Here is a 16,841-nt window from a genome sequence, read left to right as displayed (position 1 = left end):
GCAGTAGTGTTACCTGCTATCCCAATGCCGCCCCACCCCCTCCAGATCTCGTGTCTGGGCAGCTCTCTGGGAAATTGTGCAATCCCTGTTACTGCTCCCTGCATTTAACACCCCTTCAAAAGGCCACCCTGATACAAAGAACAATGCATCCCTCATTATCTACCTGTCTTTGTCCCAGGCGTGAGTAGGGAGCCAGCAGAGAGGATAGAGTTTTTGCCTCTGGAAGAGGCAGTGATGAGATCCCTCTCCCCTCAAGTACTGCTCCTGCTCCAGAAAGTCCCTGCCAGGCACCAGTGCTGGGATTCACACTCCCCATCCAGCCAGGTTCATGCGCTAGAAAAGTGCACTTTTGTTCCTAGCCCTGGTAAAGGCCAGCTGGTTACCTGTTATTGCTGCAGGACCACGAGTTCTTTGAACACCTGCTCAGGTGGAAAACAGGTAGGCTGTTTGCATCTAACAGATCTTAGTGAAAATAAACCATATTTCATCTGTACAGCATAAGGTCCATTTATAGCACTGTACTCAGAAAAGCAGAGCAGGACATTCCCTTTCAGGCAAAGACGCTAATTACTCATATCCTGTCATGGCTACTTTTTAACACCGGCAATATCTTAGTTTGCATTTGGGTACATAGTACAGCTGGAATTAACAAAGATCAGTCTGACTCTGCTGTCTGCTAAGTGAATGACAGGGATAGGATCAGTCCGGTTAAAGGGATAGCCCTCCAGGACACCCAATGTACAACAGCAAAACAGGAGCAGCATTAAGGGCCCATTGCAGAGCAAACCCCCAATAATGGACTAAGCCCATGTTTGGTCCTACGTGAACTGGTGCCAGAGCACGGCACCAGGCTATTTCATCAGACAGTGGGGATTCTTCACTGGACACACTCACAATTCCTATGCAGAGCATCTCTTTCACAGCAACCCCCGCAGTCTATTAAGGAATAATAAAGTGAGACAAAAACCAAATTAGATAAGGCTGGGGAGGAACGCGAAGACGTCAAGATGGATTCCAGGGAGAAGCTGTGAAACAGGTTGGGACAATGTGCCAAATGCTTCAGTTATCAACCAAAGGAGGAACAAAGTTGCCTAGGGGCAAGGAGGCATGATTAATGAGTAGTGAAGCGAGTCAGAGCATGGTGTAAGAGTGAGCAAAAGTTTACACGTAAAGGCACAGCAACAGGTCACACGTATTCTATGGGGGACAGAGGCAAATAAAGAGGTAGGTGATCTGGCCACACGCACCTGTTCATGTCAGAATAAAGACAGGGGCATCTTAGACCATTTAATGAATAGCCTAGTTATAGCAGAAATGTTCTTCAATAGGTTTCTGCTACAACCTGAACGAAACCAGATGCCCAGGCTGTAAACCACAGAGCAGAAGGAAGGGAGCTGGCCTCTCTGAAGTGGAAGGGATTCTTAAGTTACGCTGCAGATATCAGAAATACCAAGGGCTTCTTGAAAATGTAAACTGTATTTTATTATGTGGTCAGCTTGACGGAGTTTTTCTTACACACTTTCACTAGCGCAGCGTGGTAGAGAAAAGTAACAGGGTTGTTACAACCAAATAACACACAGAAGTTTATTGAGGGTCATGGAAAACATCAAAAGCCAAATACAATAAATAATTGTAAATGATTTCTTTTCTCAAGCAGGAGAGACTCCCCTGGGACTATTTCAGTATCCAGGGTGGCTAATTTTTATGGGAAGAGACAGCCTAAAAAGAACCATTTCACAAACAGACTTGCTAAGCCTGCTCTATACATAAAGTTGTGCAGATTTAACTAAAGGTGTGATTTTAAACCCATTTTGTTAAGCCAGTGAAAACATGTAGACACATTGAATCAATTTTAAACCTGATTTAAGTTGGTTTAGCTTGCACTGAGAAAGGTACAGGTGCAAACTACACCAATAACCACCAGTTTTACACTGATGGAAGTTAGGGCCATGCAGGACTTGGCACCAGCTTAGCCAAATCAGTTTTTAAACCAATTTTAGTTAAATCAATGCAGCCTCTGTCTGTAGACAAGGCCATAGTTCTATTCTTCTTATCAAGGGTCAGACGCAGCCATGTACAATTCAAAGAAGCCAACACGAGTTAATCATGCCCAGAGGATGCAAGACAGAACCTGTGTAATCACCTAGTTTGGCAGCTATGTCCTCTCTACTTTGCTAAATGGGCACGATGAGTCTCAAATATCATGTTTTCATAGAATTATTAGAGACAACCTGGAATCAAAACAACTTCAGATACAGTAGAATTTGCAGTTCAGTTACAAGGCACTGCACAGCAGAGACCAGGGGAATGACAGCCTTTCACCTCAGTGCACAGGGATTAGCCCTCCCTAAAATATGTAAGGAGGAAAGTCCTTACAATAACAAACAGTTATGAACCTTTAAATGTACAGATTTGGAGATTTTTAAAAATTAAAACGTATTTAAAAGAATAATTCTGAGGTGCATGGCCAGCTTAGTTTCCAAGCTGCTCCAGCCTGGATGAGAGCAAGCTGCCTCCTATGAAGAGCGCATTGTGCTTCGTTCTATTGCAGATTGCAGGACATGCCCTGCCTGCAGCACACACAGGGAGACAAGAACTGGCAGCTTGTTACGCAGAAAAGAGATCCCAAGCTTGTGGCTCTGCAGCAGGCCTTTTCCCAGTTCTTGTTTTCTCTCAGGACAGCCAAGCATCTGTGTATGCTTGAGCTCCTCTGTGCCCTTATCCTGTTGAGAAAGCATCAATTCTCTTTCACTTTGCCACTCAGGGCTCTCCTTTCCCCCACCATGGCACATCGATCTGCCACGAGAGTGAGGTCACCAACACTCTTCCTGTGAGCAGTGGGAATGGACCATTTCCCCAGGTTTAAGTCTCCCACGCATTTTTCAATCTCCACTGACCAGAGCAAAGATTCAAAGGTCATTTTGGATCATCAATATGTTTGAGTGATACATTTGGGGACAGCTTCAGAATCTGCTCTTGCATATGCCTTCAGTTTTCAGAAAGAGCCCAGCCCACTAAATGTGTCGGAACAAGTCAATGCAATCTTTAGTAATCACCTCGTTTCCCAGTTTCCTTTCTGCTCCATGTTGGTTGGCAGGGGACTGGACCACAGAAAACCAAGGAAAAACTATTCCTAAGTTACCAAAATGTTGTCGTAGGGGACAGCAAGGCCAATGTTATAGTTGTAACCCGTCACTTCATCATAGGAAGAGCGGCAAATAGGAAGGACACTCTCTCGAGCCAACTGGTCCACTGAAAATTCATAGGCATAGATGATTCCTCGATGCCTGGACAAAAAACAAACAAGGAGGACAAGATGCCATTTCTAATTGTGTTACAAGCAAGGTCAAATCTTTACCAACTGCAACAAGTCTGGTACCCTGCTTCCAGAAGCAGCCAACACCTGTTGCTTCAAGAAAGCAAATGAGGCCTCAGTACACCATGAACATTTGTGCAGTATTGTAGATAGAAGGAAATCCTTTCCTGACCCCTGCAGTGTTCGCTGTAAGCCCTGAAGATGAAATTTGATTCTCTTACTTTAGCAATATATAGATATAACAGTTACCTGCCCTAAAATGATCTAATCTGAGTCAGGGACAGGGAAAGTCAGTATATTACAGCTGGATACTTGGAATCAGAAAGGGAAAACTGAACTGATATGCAAATGCCAGGACCTTAGTTTATGCTTCAGCATTTTCCCTTTGGGAGCTAATGCCCTCACTAACATTTAAAGCAAGACAAGGAGCTGCATTCCCTGTGCTGATTCAAGGGTTTGTGTGTTCACCTATTGAGGAGGAAACAGACTCTTGAGTTCAGAGGCAAACAGAGAGCACACTGTTTCCCAACAGCTTGGAAGATTTATCTGCTTTTAAACTCTGCACATCTAGCTTGTTGCTGGTTCGGTATGGGGTGTTTTTTAACTGATATATTTTCATAAGTGTCTCCACTCCTCTTTAACACTGAGTGTTCAGATGCAGAAACTTCTGCCCTCCAGAGACTGTTCACTCACCTACGGTGAGCTGTCAGGTCATCATCCATGATGCTGGCACCACGGGGGTTCTTCTCATCTGGGATGTTTGCTGTAATGAGGCTGTGAGTATTGAACCAAATATGACGGACTGGGTGTCTGGAAAATAAATAGCAGAACTGAGTGGGAGAATCCACTTACGCATGTATCAGACACCTAATGACCTAATAGGAACACACAAATTGTTATATCAAGTTAGCCAACGATAAACCTAACTCAGCACCCTGTCTTTAGCCACAGGCTAAGAAATGAGACTTTGATTTCTTCAAGGCCGTACAGTAAAGCCTCAGAGCTAAAAACACCTTGGGAGGTGTTCATAACTCTGAAGCGTTCGTAACTCAGAACAGAACATTATGGTGGTTCTTTCAAAAGTTTATAACTGAACGTTGACTTAATACAGCTTTGAAACTTCACTATGCAGAAAAAAAAATGCTCCTTTCCTTTTTTTAATTAGTTTATGTTTAACACAATACTGTACTGTACTTGCTGCTTTTTTTTGGGGGGGGGGGGTGTCTTTGCTGCTGCATGATTGTGTACTTTCGGTTCCAAAGAAGGTGTGCGATTGGCTGGTCAGTTCGTAACTCTGGTGTTCCCAACTTTGAAGTACTACTGCATCTATTTAAAGCATAAAGAAAAGGAGTACTTGTGGCACCTTAGAGACTAACAAATTTATTAGAGCATAAACTTTCGTGAGCTACAGCACTTTTTCCACCAAATGCATCCAATGAAGTGAGCTGTAGCTCACGAAAGCTTATGCTCTAATAAATTTGTTAGTCTCTAAGGTGCCACAAGTCCTCCTTTTCTTTTTGCGAATACAGACTAATCCGGCTGCTACTCTGAAACCTATTTAAAGCATGAAACTGAAGCTTTTAGCGCCATCTAGTGGTGTATTGCTAGAACACAGCTGGAATTGAGAGCATATCGCAGGCAACGCTGGGACGCGGCACATATGCTTATCTTCTCTGTGAATGCACTCATCCACATATGAAGACAAAAAAGTTAACTGCATGCACAACCACCACCTTGTGACACCTCAGTCGGAATCATGAGTTGTGATTGCTTCAGACAGCCACTGTGTGATACAAAGCTGAGTGGTCCTTCCATCGTTCCCTTCACTTGTGAACAGTTTAAATATCAACCTCAGAATCCTTGTATCAAGGCAGGACTCTTTCAATTTGAGACAATCCCAGAGGATGATAAAATAGCTTATCTCACTGGCCCTGTTATGTCTCCTGTCATCTCCCAAACCAACAAATCATTTCCCCTGCTTGTTTTTTCCTCCCGCTTACCCCTCTGTGACTGTGGGTTACGGACACAGACACCCAATAATGCCTTTCCTTTCAGTAAGGGCCTCCTGGCACTATTCATTTAGGTTATCATTTCTGGCTCATCCACAGATTATTAATTTTATAACTGCTAAATCTAATGACTTCAGTCAAATGCTGTGTTTCCTCCTCCATCCCAAAGGCCCATCAGATACAAATCGCCCTCTTCCCTGACATACTCATTAAGTGTTGCACTGGAAGATAATCAATGCAATAATGTCCCTAATGCATCAGCTGCATCACAAAGAACTTAACTCACGGGGTCAAAAGAGAAGGGGACCACCTGGTTTTCATCAATGACCTGACTTGAACTCTCCAGACAGTAAATACCTTGTCTCATCCACCTCAGCCTTGGGAAAGGGTCATTAAATTTAGGATATATCTGTTCATTTTATAATAGCAGCGTATCACTCTCAAACTTACAAAAGGCTAAATCCTGAGGTCTTTGCTTGGGCAGAATTTTAATCAAATGGGAATTCTGCCTGAATAAGAACTGCCTAAGGAAGTCGTCAAGATTTGGTGCATGCAACTAAGGGGTCTGTCTTCATTTCCAGCACATTAAAACATTGTGTACTGTCAGCATAAATAGTTATGGGTATCAGAGTAGCAGCCGTGTTAGTCTGTATTCGCAAAAAGAAAAGGAGTACTTGTGGCACCTTAGAGACTAACAAATTTATTAGAGCATATAGTGAGCTGTAGCTCACGAAAGCTTATGCTCTAATAAATTTGTTAGTCTCTAAGGTGCCACAAGTACTCCTTTTCTAGTTATGGGTATGTCAGTCTGCTGGTGCAGATGCATCATTTTTGGCCCTCTGATTATTGCTTTTTAAAGGGATGTGAATATGTTAGAGGGAGTGTGTGCACGCCTGAAGGTGGAATAATCTCTTTGGTCTAATAATTTTTTTTTAAAACCAAGCCTTCCCTTTTGACCACTCCACGGCATAGGAGGTGATGTACAAACAGTTAACAGAAGAGTAAAACAGACAAAAGACTGGTAAACCAAAACTGCCCAAAAGTCAGGGTTTGTAAAGTGAGATTTGACAAAAGCCAAGACAAAAGAAATTTTCCCAGAATTCAACACCACACACCAGTATAAGAAATTTTCCCAGGACCAACCCTAACAAAAACATTTCCCTTTTAGAGTAGTTTCAAGCCAATACATAGCAACACTGGTTTTATGGAGGAGAAGCATGTGAAATTTACAATTTCTTGTCTAATCTGAGAGAAATGCAAAAAATAAACCATGAAAAATAAATCAGATTTATAAAAATTACCTTCATTGCAGTAATGATGTGTTAGAAGTAACCTATTTAAAGGACCTTGGTCTATTAAAAGTTTGTGTTTTATCAGTGCTCCTTTAAATTAAATGAGCAACAACCCGCATGAAAATTGTAGCGAACGCACACACACACACGCACAATTAACCATTTGGAATTCTCTTTAATCTAAGAGTCCAACTGAGCAGACCACGGATTCCATTAGAGACTGAAAACTAACAGAACTATCATGCTGTCCTCAGAAACTTTAGGCATAGGATGTTCAGGACCAAAGTGAAAATATGCCAGCTCAGCCTGTCCACTGGATCTGGAAATGTCATGGCAGTAAAGCCCCTCGAGCAGATGAAGTTACCTGGCGTGCATTTCCCATAGCTTGGTGCCCATTCGCTGATCCCACACGCAGACCAGACCCTCCTCTCCTCCACTGACAATTTTCCAGTCATCCATCTGCACGGCAGACACTCCTAAATGGTGGGCATAGAGGGAGCACAAAGATTTGCTTCTGCGGAGGTCGTATACCCTGACCCTGAACAAATGGAAATCAAGAACAGAGAGGGCAGCTGTTACACTCCGGTCTGCAGCTCCTGATAATGCAAACACTGTTTGGATTATGTTAGCACATTGATTACAGTTGCATTACACTTATAACACACCAGAATACTTTTAAAGAGCCTGTAATTCACTGGCAAAGGCAGAAATGCAATAAAATCAGCAGCTAAAAACTGCCAGCTAATCCAATCGCTCTATTGGGTATCTAAGGCCATGTCTATACTATGGGCACTATATACCATAGCTATGCCATGGTAACCCCATAGTGCAGATACAGACTATAGCAACAAAAGGAATTTTTGCATCACGATAGGAACCTCCTGAGCAACAGTAACTAGGTCAACAGAAGCATTCTTCTATCATCTTAGCTGCATCTGCACCTAAGGTTAGGGGTTAGGGTTAGGTCGGCATAGCTGGGTCACTCAGGGATGTAGATTTTTTATACCCCCGGAGTACCACAGATATATTAACCTAAGTTCTAAGGCCCAATACTATATCTGTTTTCCAAAAGGACTTTTGCTATCTATCCCAAGGTGTGATTCCATGGGACTGTTAGGATTTCTTCATTCAAAACTATGTAATATGTTAGACATGTGCCATACTTTTCCATTACTATAATACAGATTACATACTACTGTTGAGAATGGAGATTTGTCCTATAAGGATTAGTAATTAATATAATACTAAACACTAATCAATGCATTCCCAACTTGGGCTACAAAAATTGCTAATCCTTGCCTCACAATTCCTCTGGCATTTCAAATACCCCTCTCATAGCAAAGGAAGCATCAAACATGAAATTCTTTTCTACGTAGCGTTTAAAATTACTCCAGTTCAGTGTCACTGTACCAGCACATAGCCATACACATGACTGATGGAATCAGCAGCAGATCTTCTGTAGGTCTTCTTGCACCACTGGATTTTCCCAGTGCAATATCCACTGTCAGTTGAAAGATTTTTCATCAGGGCTCTTTCCAGCTTTTAGGAACTTGGTTTCTTTGCATGTACTATGTAAAGTGAATATTACAATGAAATATAAGGAGAATTTTGGTCCAGAAGATAATCTGTTTGCCTCATGAACTGCTAGCAATGCAGTGAGTCATAAATGACAATCTATTTGGGGTATTGCTATGACACCTGTCTCCTTTGTATCTAAGCACTGTCCATAAAAAGCCCAGGACAATAGCAAAGATGCAGCTAAAGGACAAGGAACCAAATGTTACACCATCCAAGAGAAAAATCAAGGGGATCTTAGATTAACACGCAACTCTGAAACAAAGCCATCCGCAAGCATCCAAACAGCTGCCTTCTTATGTATCTTTGGCCTAGATTTTCAAAAATGACTAGTGATGTTGGGTGCCCAATATGAGACACCTTAAAAAGTCCTGATTTTCAGAAAGTACTGAGCACCCAAATAAGCCATCCCCTCAATTTAGCACATCAGAGATCAAACAACATTCAGAGCAGCAGAGCTTTTGATGAACACCTGAGATTGCAACTGCTGGATCAATTAGAAAACATGGAGTATTTTGATTATCTAAGGCATATCCGTGGCCATCATTCCATAAAGTTTCCATTCCCTTCAGCATTAGCAAAAAAGGTTTGCATACAATATTTCACTCCAGGTTTTGCCTTCTTTGCAATTTCAGTATCCTGTCCCACACTATTACTACAAGAGCTTTAAATGCTGGAGAATGTCTGATAGGTAGTATCTATACTATAATTTTTCTCCCCCCCCCACACTTTTATTTTTGCCTGGGGCCAATTCTGATCTTACATCGATTTTACATAGATGTAAATAGTCTCATTTCCATGGAGTTCCTCCTATTTTATAATGGTATAAATGAGATCAGAATCAGGCCCACTAAATTCAATATTTTATTTACAAGAGACAAAGTGGGTGAGTTAATATCTTTTTTTGGATCTTTTATTTTATCTCATCCACCTTGTCTCTCTAATATCCTAGGACCAACATGGCTACAACAACACTGAATATAATATTTTTTTACAAGTCAATTTGTTGGCTAAAGCTTCTTGTTAATAAGGGATCATTAAAATCCTAGTGGTCTTCAAATAGAGCTCTTTTTCTTCAGTTTTAGCATCATTTATTGATTTTTGTTTGGATACCATCATGTATGACTGGGAGGAAAATTCTATTACAATACTAGGGCCCCAATTCAGGAAATTTAAGCAATGCTTAGGTGCATTCTTGAATAAGGATGCTCTCCTGAATCAGGACCTAGATACATAATGACTGGAACATCCAAATGAGTAGGAGAGAGAAAAGCTTCAAACCCATCCAAGGGAAAAGCACTAGTTAGAGAGGGAGAAATCTCTATCAAGTCTCATTTTGAGATAAAGAACTGAGTTTATCAGCCACTTCTTTCCTTATTTAAGGAGACAGTAAGAATGGGTGTCTGAGTCGGGTAAGGATTACTTACACCAATTCAAATAAATTTATTTGAGCATAAGCTTTCGTGAGCTACAACTCACTTCATCGGATGCATGTCCATGCATCACATGCATCCGATGAAGTGAGCTGTAGCTCACGAAAGCTTATGCTCAAATAAATTTGTTAGTCTCTAAGGTGCCACAGGTACTCCTTTTCTTTTTGCGGATACAGACTAACACAGCTGCTACTCTGAAACCAATTCAAATCTGTCTCAGAGCTCAGCTGAATACAAACCTATATCACTGCCTGATGTGTCTAAGAAATCATCATGCCATATTAAAATCCAGCATACAGTAGAAAACGGGGTGTACGTTTTTTAAAACTTAGTATTTCAAGGATTAAAAAAAAAATGTAGAGCTTCAGGAAACAAAAAAAATATAGTGAATGGAAATGAAAATAAAGGAAAATCATTGATTCCAGAGTTGAAAAGAAGCTGCAAGATGACCCTCTGAATATGATAAATGTCAGGAATAGAACAATCAAGCAGACTGAAGTCCAAATTGTACTATGTTCAATATTCATGGTTTGATCCTTGTGCTGTTCCAAGAAGTGCCCCCCCCCGTTCTAATGAAAACCACACCATAGGAGCTTGCAAATAACTCTATTCCAACAACTGAAACAAAAGAAGACAGAACCGTCCAAAGACTCCAACAGGGTAGCATCCATCTGACAGGCAAGAAAACATGCTGGAACAGAGATGAGAGTACGCTGAGGATGGTTCTGTAGCAACACCTGTGGCACAACTCATCAGAACACTTAGAGACAGAGTGAAAACAGCTCCTAGCTTTCTCCCACTTCAACAGTGACAAAGAGGGTATGGTGTGCATTAGAACGTTGGGTAAGGATATAATATTTCTGAAACTCTGTCATTCACAGCACTCTTGCCATCTTTGGCTGCAAGTGCCCTGTATGATAATTAAGGTTTCTTCTATTAGTAAGCACAGCTGGAAATGAAACTGACTGCATCCCAGTTGATACATCAGCAAGGATCCAGCTTTCAGGCACATTTCCATCCTGCATACACTCAGAAAATTAAAAAGAACACGAGTTGTTTACGTTTATTTTAAAAAGAAAAGGCATTTTACAAACCTGAGATAGGGCTCCAAATAATTGGAGCCTCAGCTATTGCAGAAACTGCCATTTCCCTCCATGCTCTGCCATGACAGCTATGCTCAGTGGGAATGCCTCAATTCTATACTAGTCCAAATGAGTCAGGATTAAGCCTTTGTCTCTGATATTTGATTGCTCCAGAAATAAGCCTAGCCAGGTTTAGGGGTAGATGTAAACCAGTATCTCCTCAGATGGCTTTCCAGCACTAGCAGGTGTCAGCTTCCCCTGATATGTAGTTTTCCGATGCTATCCATCATCTTGGGTACTTTCAAGGAAAGCAAGGTAGCTGCTGTGGAGTGTGTCACAGTGTGCACTCCTCATTCTTCTGATGGCATTTGATTCTTTTTATTTGCTATGAAGTGCACCTAGACTGAGCTCTATGATTGCTCCCAAAAGAATCACTCCTTTCCTCAATGGAAGGGAGTTAGGGGGTTTTGGTTTTGGTTTAACAGATGATGTTGAATACAGGACTTCCACTATCGCATAACAATGAGGTCAAATTTTGGGCCCAGAAATCCTGAGAATGTCCATTTTAACTCCAGCACTAGGCTCCCTCATTGGCCATTATTACTTAACATTCATATTGTGAATCCCTCATTGGGAATACTTGTTCTACAATAGGAATCCGGGGATACTAGGTTCACTTGATACAGATGGGGGTCCAGCTGAGAAAACATTACACTGCTGTTAATACCCTTCAAACAAACCTGCATGAGTAATTTGACTTTGTTTTGGGTGGCGGAGAGTCTCTTTTCAGAGGCCCTATTTAACTGCTGAAACACTGGATTTCTGCTTTCCTGTTAGTTTAGCTCTAGCCAGGCTTCCTCCTCCAGTTGTAAAATTCAGAATCAAAAAGTTTTTCATATTCATATTCTGAAAGGAGAGGGCTTCATCATTTATTCTCATATAAAGGGAGTTACTTTCAATTCCTGACATGGATATGTGGCCCATCAAATTTGCCCCATGCTCTTCTGTCTCCCCCTGCATCACTGACACAACATTATACAAGAGAATAAAACTACAAGCAGATTTGTTGCGATTCACAGGACCCTAGCCCACAAAGAAGAAATTCATATCTGCTAATTTAAGAAAAAATTCCCAAGAATTCAGTTACATGCATCAAACTTAAGCTGCTTCTTCTATTTTCTTCGCTGACAAAGTAGGCAGTTTGCTTACATTGCCTCTTTGCTGAAAAGAAAAAAATTGTTTGACAAAATAATCATTTTTGCAAGCTGCTGCACTGGCAGGACAGAGGTCTGGGATTTGGCTATGGAAAGTATCCGCCTCACAATCTGATACCCACCACCGAACCAGACTACCACCTGCAGCCCCATGCCCAGCACTGAGGGGAGGAGGGAAGGAGTGGGGAGCCATTAGACACTGGCCTCTCGCCATCCCACATCTCTTTGGTGCAGTGAAGTGACCCTGCAGATAGCCAGCCAAAAAAGAAAACCTAAAAATTGGACTCAAAGCGTCTTTTTAAGCACTTTAATCCTTTCACACTGACTGTTCCCAGTGCGTCCGTTTCTGGCACCGGATATCATGCAGGGAAAATCCGACTCACCAAGCCAAGGAGTTAAAGAGAAGGCTGTTAATCAGCTAAATAGAAGCTGGAATCTGTTCACATGAAAGTCTCTTTTCTGTCACCTGAGGGACTCTGCAGTGTTCCGAAATACACTCTTGACATCATTTGGCAGGCGGACCCATCTCGTCCTGCATGATTCATCCCTTAGGTTATTTTTTTTAATATCAGAAAGTGAGCTTTTAAATGCCAAACTAATTTTGTGGGTGATTGGGGGAGAAGAGAGGGAATGGAAGATATTCCAAGTGGTCTCGCTGGGCTGTACACCAACTGCGTCCACCAAATGGTTTAAAAAGAAAGTCTTCCCATGATGCTTTCAGAAACAAAGCAAAATGGGAGCCACATCCAACTATTACCTAATACTTTGTTCCTGAAGTTCATGCAGGCTGTACTTACAGTATATGGGGGAGAACCTAATTCTCGCAGATCCAGTTATTGGCCAGCAGGGAACGAGGGATGGAAAGTGAACTCTAGTTCTAGTTAAAATGTTGCGCTTGCTTGTACATACCTCCTGTCTTTATTGCCCGTAACAAGCATCCACGGAGGACTATTCTGGAGGTTGACACACGTGAAGTCACCCAACGAGCTGCCTAGCTTTGTTAGACACTGACCTGTTTCCAGGTTGTAGAGGAGTATCTGGCAGAAGGAGGGGGAAAAAAACAAAAACACACAAGGTGAAACATAACAGGGCCATGTTGAGTGCATTTTGCTGTAGTATAAACCAGATCATGGTCATTACCACTCAGATTTTATTAAAGAGATGGTTTACAGGCCTACTTCTCAACCTTCTAGTGTGTAAATCAGGACACAGAGACTTCAACTACTGAGGACAGCAGCAATAAAACGCATACAGGGGTGGCAAGCAACCAGACTGGCACTGTAATAGACTGTCATGAATTAGGGATATGTAGCCTGAACACTAGCTCTGGGCAACCATGGTGGGATAGGTACAAACTTTGGGAGTTCAAAGTAAGCTACACTGTGTTTGCTCAGGTCATATTGAAGTCCATATTGAAAAGCAAATCTCATGAACAGACTTTGGATTGTATTTGAAATAGTACTGGAAGCTAAGCGAATCTGCTTTTAAAAGGGTATCAAAGGAAGAACAGCAAGAGAAAGATTCTACAAACTATGGTAAAGCAGAAAAATAAAGGAACATAATTTGCTTAGCTCCGACAGCAATGAGCACTGCAGAAGACCCTTGCAGAGATGGTCAACTAGACAGATTAAAGGATCATTCAACTTAAATCACAATTCTGTCTGATTTTTTTTTAAACCTACTATTACAATTAATTTCACAAGATCACTGTTACAAAGATTAGAAAAAAAATATATTTTTCCTGTTTGTGTACTTTCTGCATTTGAAAGCACTATGTTTATAATCAACTTGACTGTTTCTCCTGCCCAGTCAGCTTCAGCTGTTTGTGCAGGACTTTCACATAGCAACAGGAGACAAAGTATGTTCAAAAATAGGAAAATTTGATTGTCAAATTATAAAAATTGGCAAGGAGGCTCAGCAACGGGTGTAGGGCCTAAACATGCATTTAAGTCATTTTGTGAAATTAACTAGATTTCAAGTTTGTCCCTCTTTAAATGCAAAAATCTCTGTCAATCTAATATTGAGGTTGCATAATGTCAAGCAAAAGGAAAAATAAAGGTTTCTATAGCAACATTAACATGACCATGTGGTACATGTGTAGTATTTTCAACCATTTTTTCTTGTTATAGCCTGTGTTGCTTAATAAATGTTACATCATGGCTTATAACAATAATGAAATACACAATATGTGCAACATAGCCAAGTTAGCTCTGCTGTAGGATCCTTAATACCTGCATTGTCTGACTTTTGAATTTTAACTGAGCAAACTTGATGTTGTATTAACAGCTTTAAAAAAGGAAAGTAGGAAAAAAGTTACCTGTGCTTAATGCAGATAAGCATTTGGACAGCTTTCACTAAACTGTCAAGTTCACACCCAACCAATAAGAGCTCCTAATTTTGCCTCAAGATAGTTTTCTGCAAGGTTGAAGTACAGCAGTAGCACATCTTTTGTGACGGCTGTCTCTTGGCAACAGAATGGTTTTTTTAAACAATTAAAGTTTAGAAAATGTGAGGAATGCAGCAAAAATTGCAGAAAGACTGCAGTTTTTCTACATTTCTCCTGCCCCTGAGGAGAAGGCAAAGGGTTTGTAGGGTGAACTTTGCTGCATGTATCCGTAAAAAGGACAGGGTTTCATCACGCTCTACTAAAAAATATTAGCAGCAACCCAGTAAGAATCCGTAAGTGATTTTTCTTCAATAGTTTGTAATGTTTATCATTATCCAACCAGTTCTTCTCCTTCCCCGCCCCCATCTTGGTCCTGGACAATCTCCTTAGTGACGGCTATCTAAGTTCCTCTGTTAGCTTCCATCAACATATTACTGAGATGCCATATCTCAGAATTAAGCCATTTTTAGTGTGTATTTTTTCCATCATCACAGAACTCAAATGCACCTGAAGAAATTTTACTCAAACTTTTTAAAGTAATTCACTCTTAGACAAAAACCTAGCATGGAAAATATCATCCCAAAAAGATGAATTAATTTGAAAATCTGAACCTGTGAAAAGGGAGTTATAAACAAACTGTTTCATAGATAATAGAGAGACATGGGGATGAGATAATATCATGCACCTTGTCTCTCAAGCCCTGGGACCAACATGGCTACAACAATTCAAACTTCACATATATCACCACTGAAACACACCCCTTTCTGAAGTAAAGCATAGCAACCAATCAGCACACTGCACACAACAGCAGAGAAGATGACATTTTGGCCAAGAAACCATGGCAAACCATTTTTTGTATTAAAATTGCGGAAGAAACTAATGGCCATGCTTGGCAGACCAGACTTCTGTTTTGAAGGTCTCATTTGAAAGGCAATAATCTCCACTGAATTCAGTTTATCTACCTTGAGAAAGATTAGTGACTGAGTTGACCCTGTCAAGAGTCCTGTAGTTCCAGAGAATCTAGACCATCTCTTTCTGGTTGCACACTTAACCCCTGGAGATAAGGCAGTGCCTCTTGTTGTTCTTGAGAAACTCCCTGCAGCTGCTACTTTGAGTGTCTATAGACTATTAATTCACCTAATAGATCTTAGCTCCAATCTACCCTGTCAACATAAAACTGGAACACAGTTTTCAGATATGTATCATTATGAACAGGAATGCCCTCTACAAAAACCTGTTAATGTGCAGGCATTTAAATATCTTGGACTTTTCTTAGCAAACACTGAACACAATTATTGTCCTAACTGCTTGCCAAGTTTCATTTTCAAAATCAAAAACATTTTCCAGTTCTGTAGTAAGTGGGAAAAAGGCATTTTTAAATTAACATATTCACTTATTTACACTCGGGTTGTTTACAGATTGCCAAACGCTTTAACCTTTTTATCTGTAACCAAACAATACTATTAAAAAAACCTTGCTGATCCACCTGACTTTCCATATCTATTGACATTAACAACAGGTAACGTCTACGTCTCTTTCCACTCTCTAGCTCCCCTCTTTTTTTAGGGATTTGTTAATGTTACATATATATGTTTTTCTGCCCTACTGGCTCTTCGTCTGCAAAAAGATGCTCTTCAGTGTTATTAGCACATATTTTCACCTTTTCCTTGCGCAACGTAAGATTTAATTTTTTTTAAACCCATCCCTTTTGCTTTTACTGTTTCTCTGTCTACCCAGCTTCAAACCAGAATACGATTTGATACCAGAATTAAAACTCCTTAAAAATAGGGAGGCTATAAATGAAATGACAACACAATTCTGAAATTGCTGTTAACACTTCTGGTGAACTCTGCTGTAATACCCTAAAGTAACTAGGATTTTCTTTATAAAGGCCAAGGATAAAGAATGAAAATATCTGGTCACTTGGGAGTTAAAATAAGGGTCTCCATGTTAAAGGGCAAACAAAGCATAAGGTCTCTAGGAGGTTTATAATCTTCTAATGCACACTGCAAATGGATCAGCCTTTTAAAGACACTTATAATACTATAATGGAAACACAAGGCTAGTGACCTAATGGGTGCAAATCTGGTAAAGATAAGTGAACCTAGAGCATCTGGGTGTGAAATGGGGTACCCTAAGGTAATACTCTACTGAGATACCCCCTTCTTCCAACAGCCCTCTTGGGGCAAAATGGGTGAATGGAATTATATCAAAGCAGATGGATAGACAGGTGTGTGTGTGTGTGTGTGTGTGTGTGTGTGTGTGTGTGTGTGTGTATATGTGTGTGTGTGTGTGGTATGTGTGTACACACAATGTATATAACATATATATAATGATCTAAAAAAAATCACAAAAATCAAAATCTTTACCTACTAACAGTTTTCATATGCAAAAAAGTCTAAGTTACTAGATGAGGGTCAAGTGATCTTCCAGAATGTTTAATAATTCAGCAAGGCAGAAATATCCAAAGAGTACCTTTACCATTACATTTAGTTAAAGACCACAGAGATTAGAAAACACATTATACATCTCAG

General features: G+C 40.7%; 1 protein-coding gene and 1 long non-coding RNA gene across 3 annotated transcripts in view; both read right to left on the bottom strand.

The window, feature by feature from the left end:
• Positions 1-1,460: 1,460 nt before the first annotated feature.
• Positions 1,461-16,841, bottom strand: part of FBXW8 (F-box and WD repeat domain containing 8) — a 65,346-nt gene continuing 49,965 nt past the window's right edge. Inside the window, exons 8-11 of one of the 2 annotated variants that reach the window (XM_038373657.2) lie at positions 12,831-12,958; positions 6,982-7,155; positions 4,010-4,126; positions 1,461-3,287 (exon numbers count right to left, since the gene is read on the bottom strand). In XM_038373657.2, the coding sequence (XP_038229585.1) occupies positions 3,134-3,287; positions 4,010-4,126; positions 6,982-7,155; positions 12,831-12,958 (573 nt within the window). In that variant the 3' untranslated portion in view covers positions 1,461-3,133. The remainder of the gene's footprint in view (positions 3,288-4,009; positions 4,127-6,981; positions 7,156-12,830; positions 12,959-16,841) is intronic. The other variant, XM_043497788.1, reaches the window with a different exon arrangement.
• On the bottom strand, positions 4,539-5,945 carry LOC122456755. Its single transcript, XR_006275792.1, has 2 exons — positions 4,871-5,945; positions 4,539-4,642 (listed from the first exon to the last, which is right to left on the bottom strand). It is a non-coding gene; the product is annotated as an uncharacterized LOC122456755 (long non-coding RNA).

The sequence above is a fragment of the Dermochelys coriacea genome, chromosome 15 (assembly GCF_009764565.3).
Source record: "Dermochelys coriacea isolate rDerCor1 chromosome 15, rDerCor1.pri.v4, whole genome shotgun sequence".
Lineage (NCBI taxonomy): Eukaryota > Metazoa > Chordata > Testudines > Dermochelyidae > Dermochelys > Dermochelys coriacea.
This window is presented reverse-complemented; position numbering and strand designations above follow the sequence as displayed.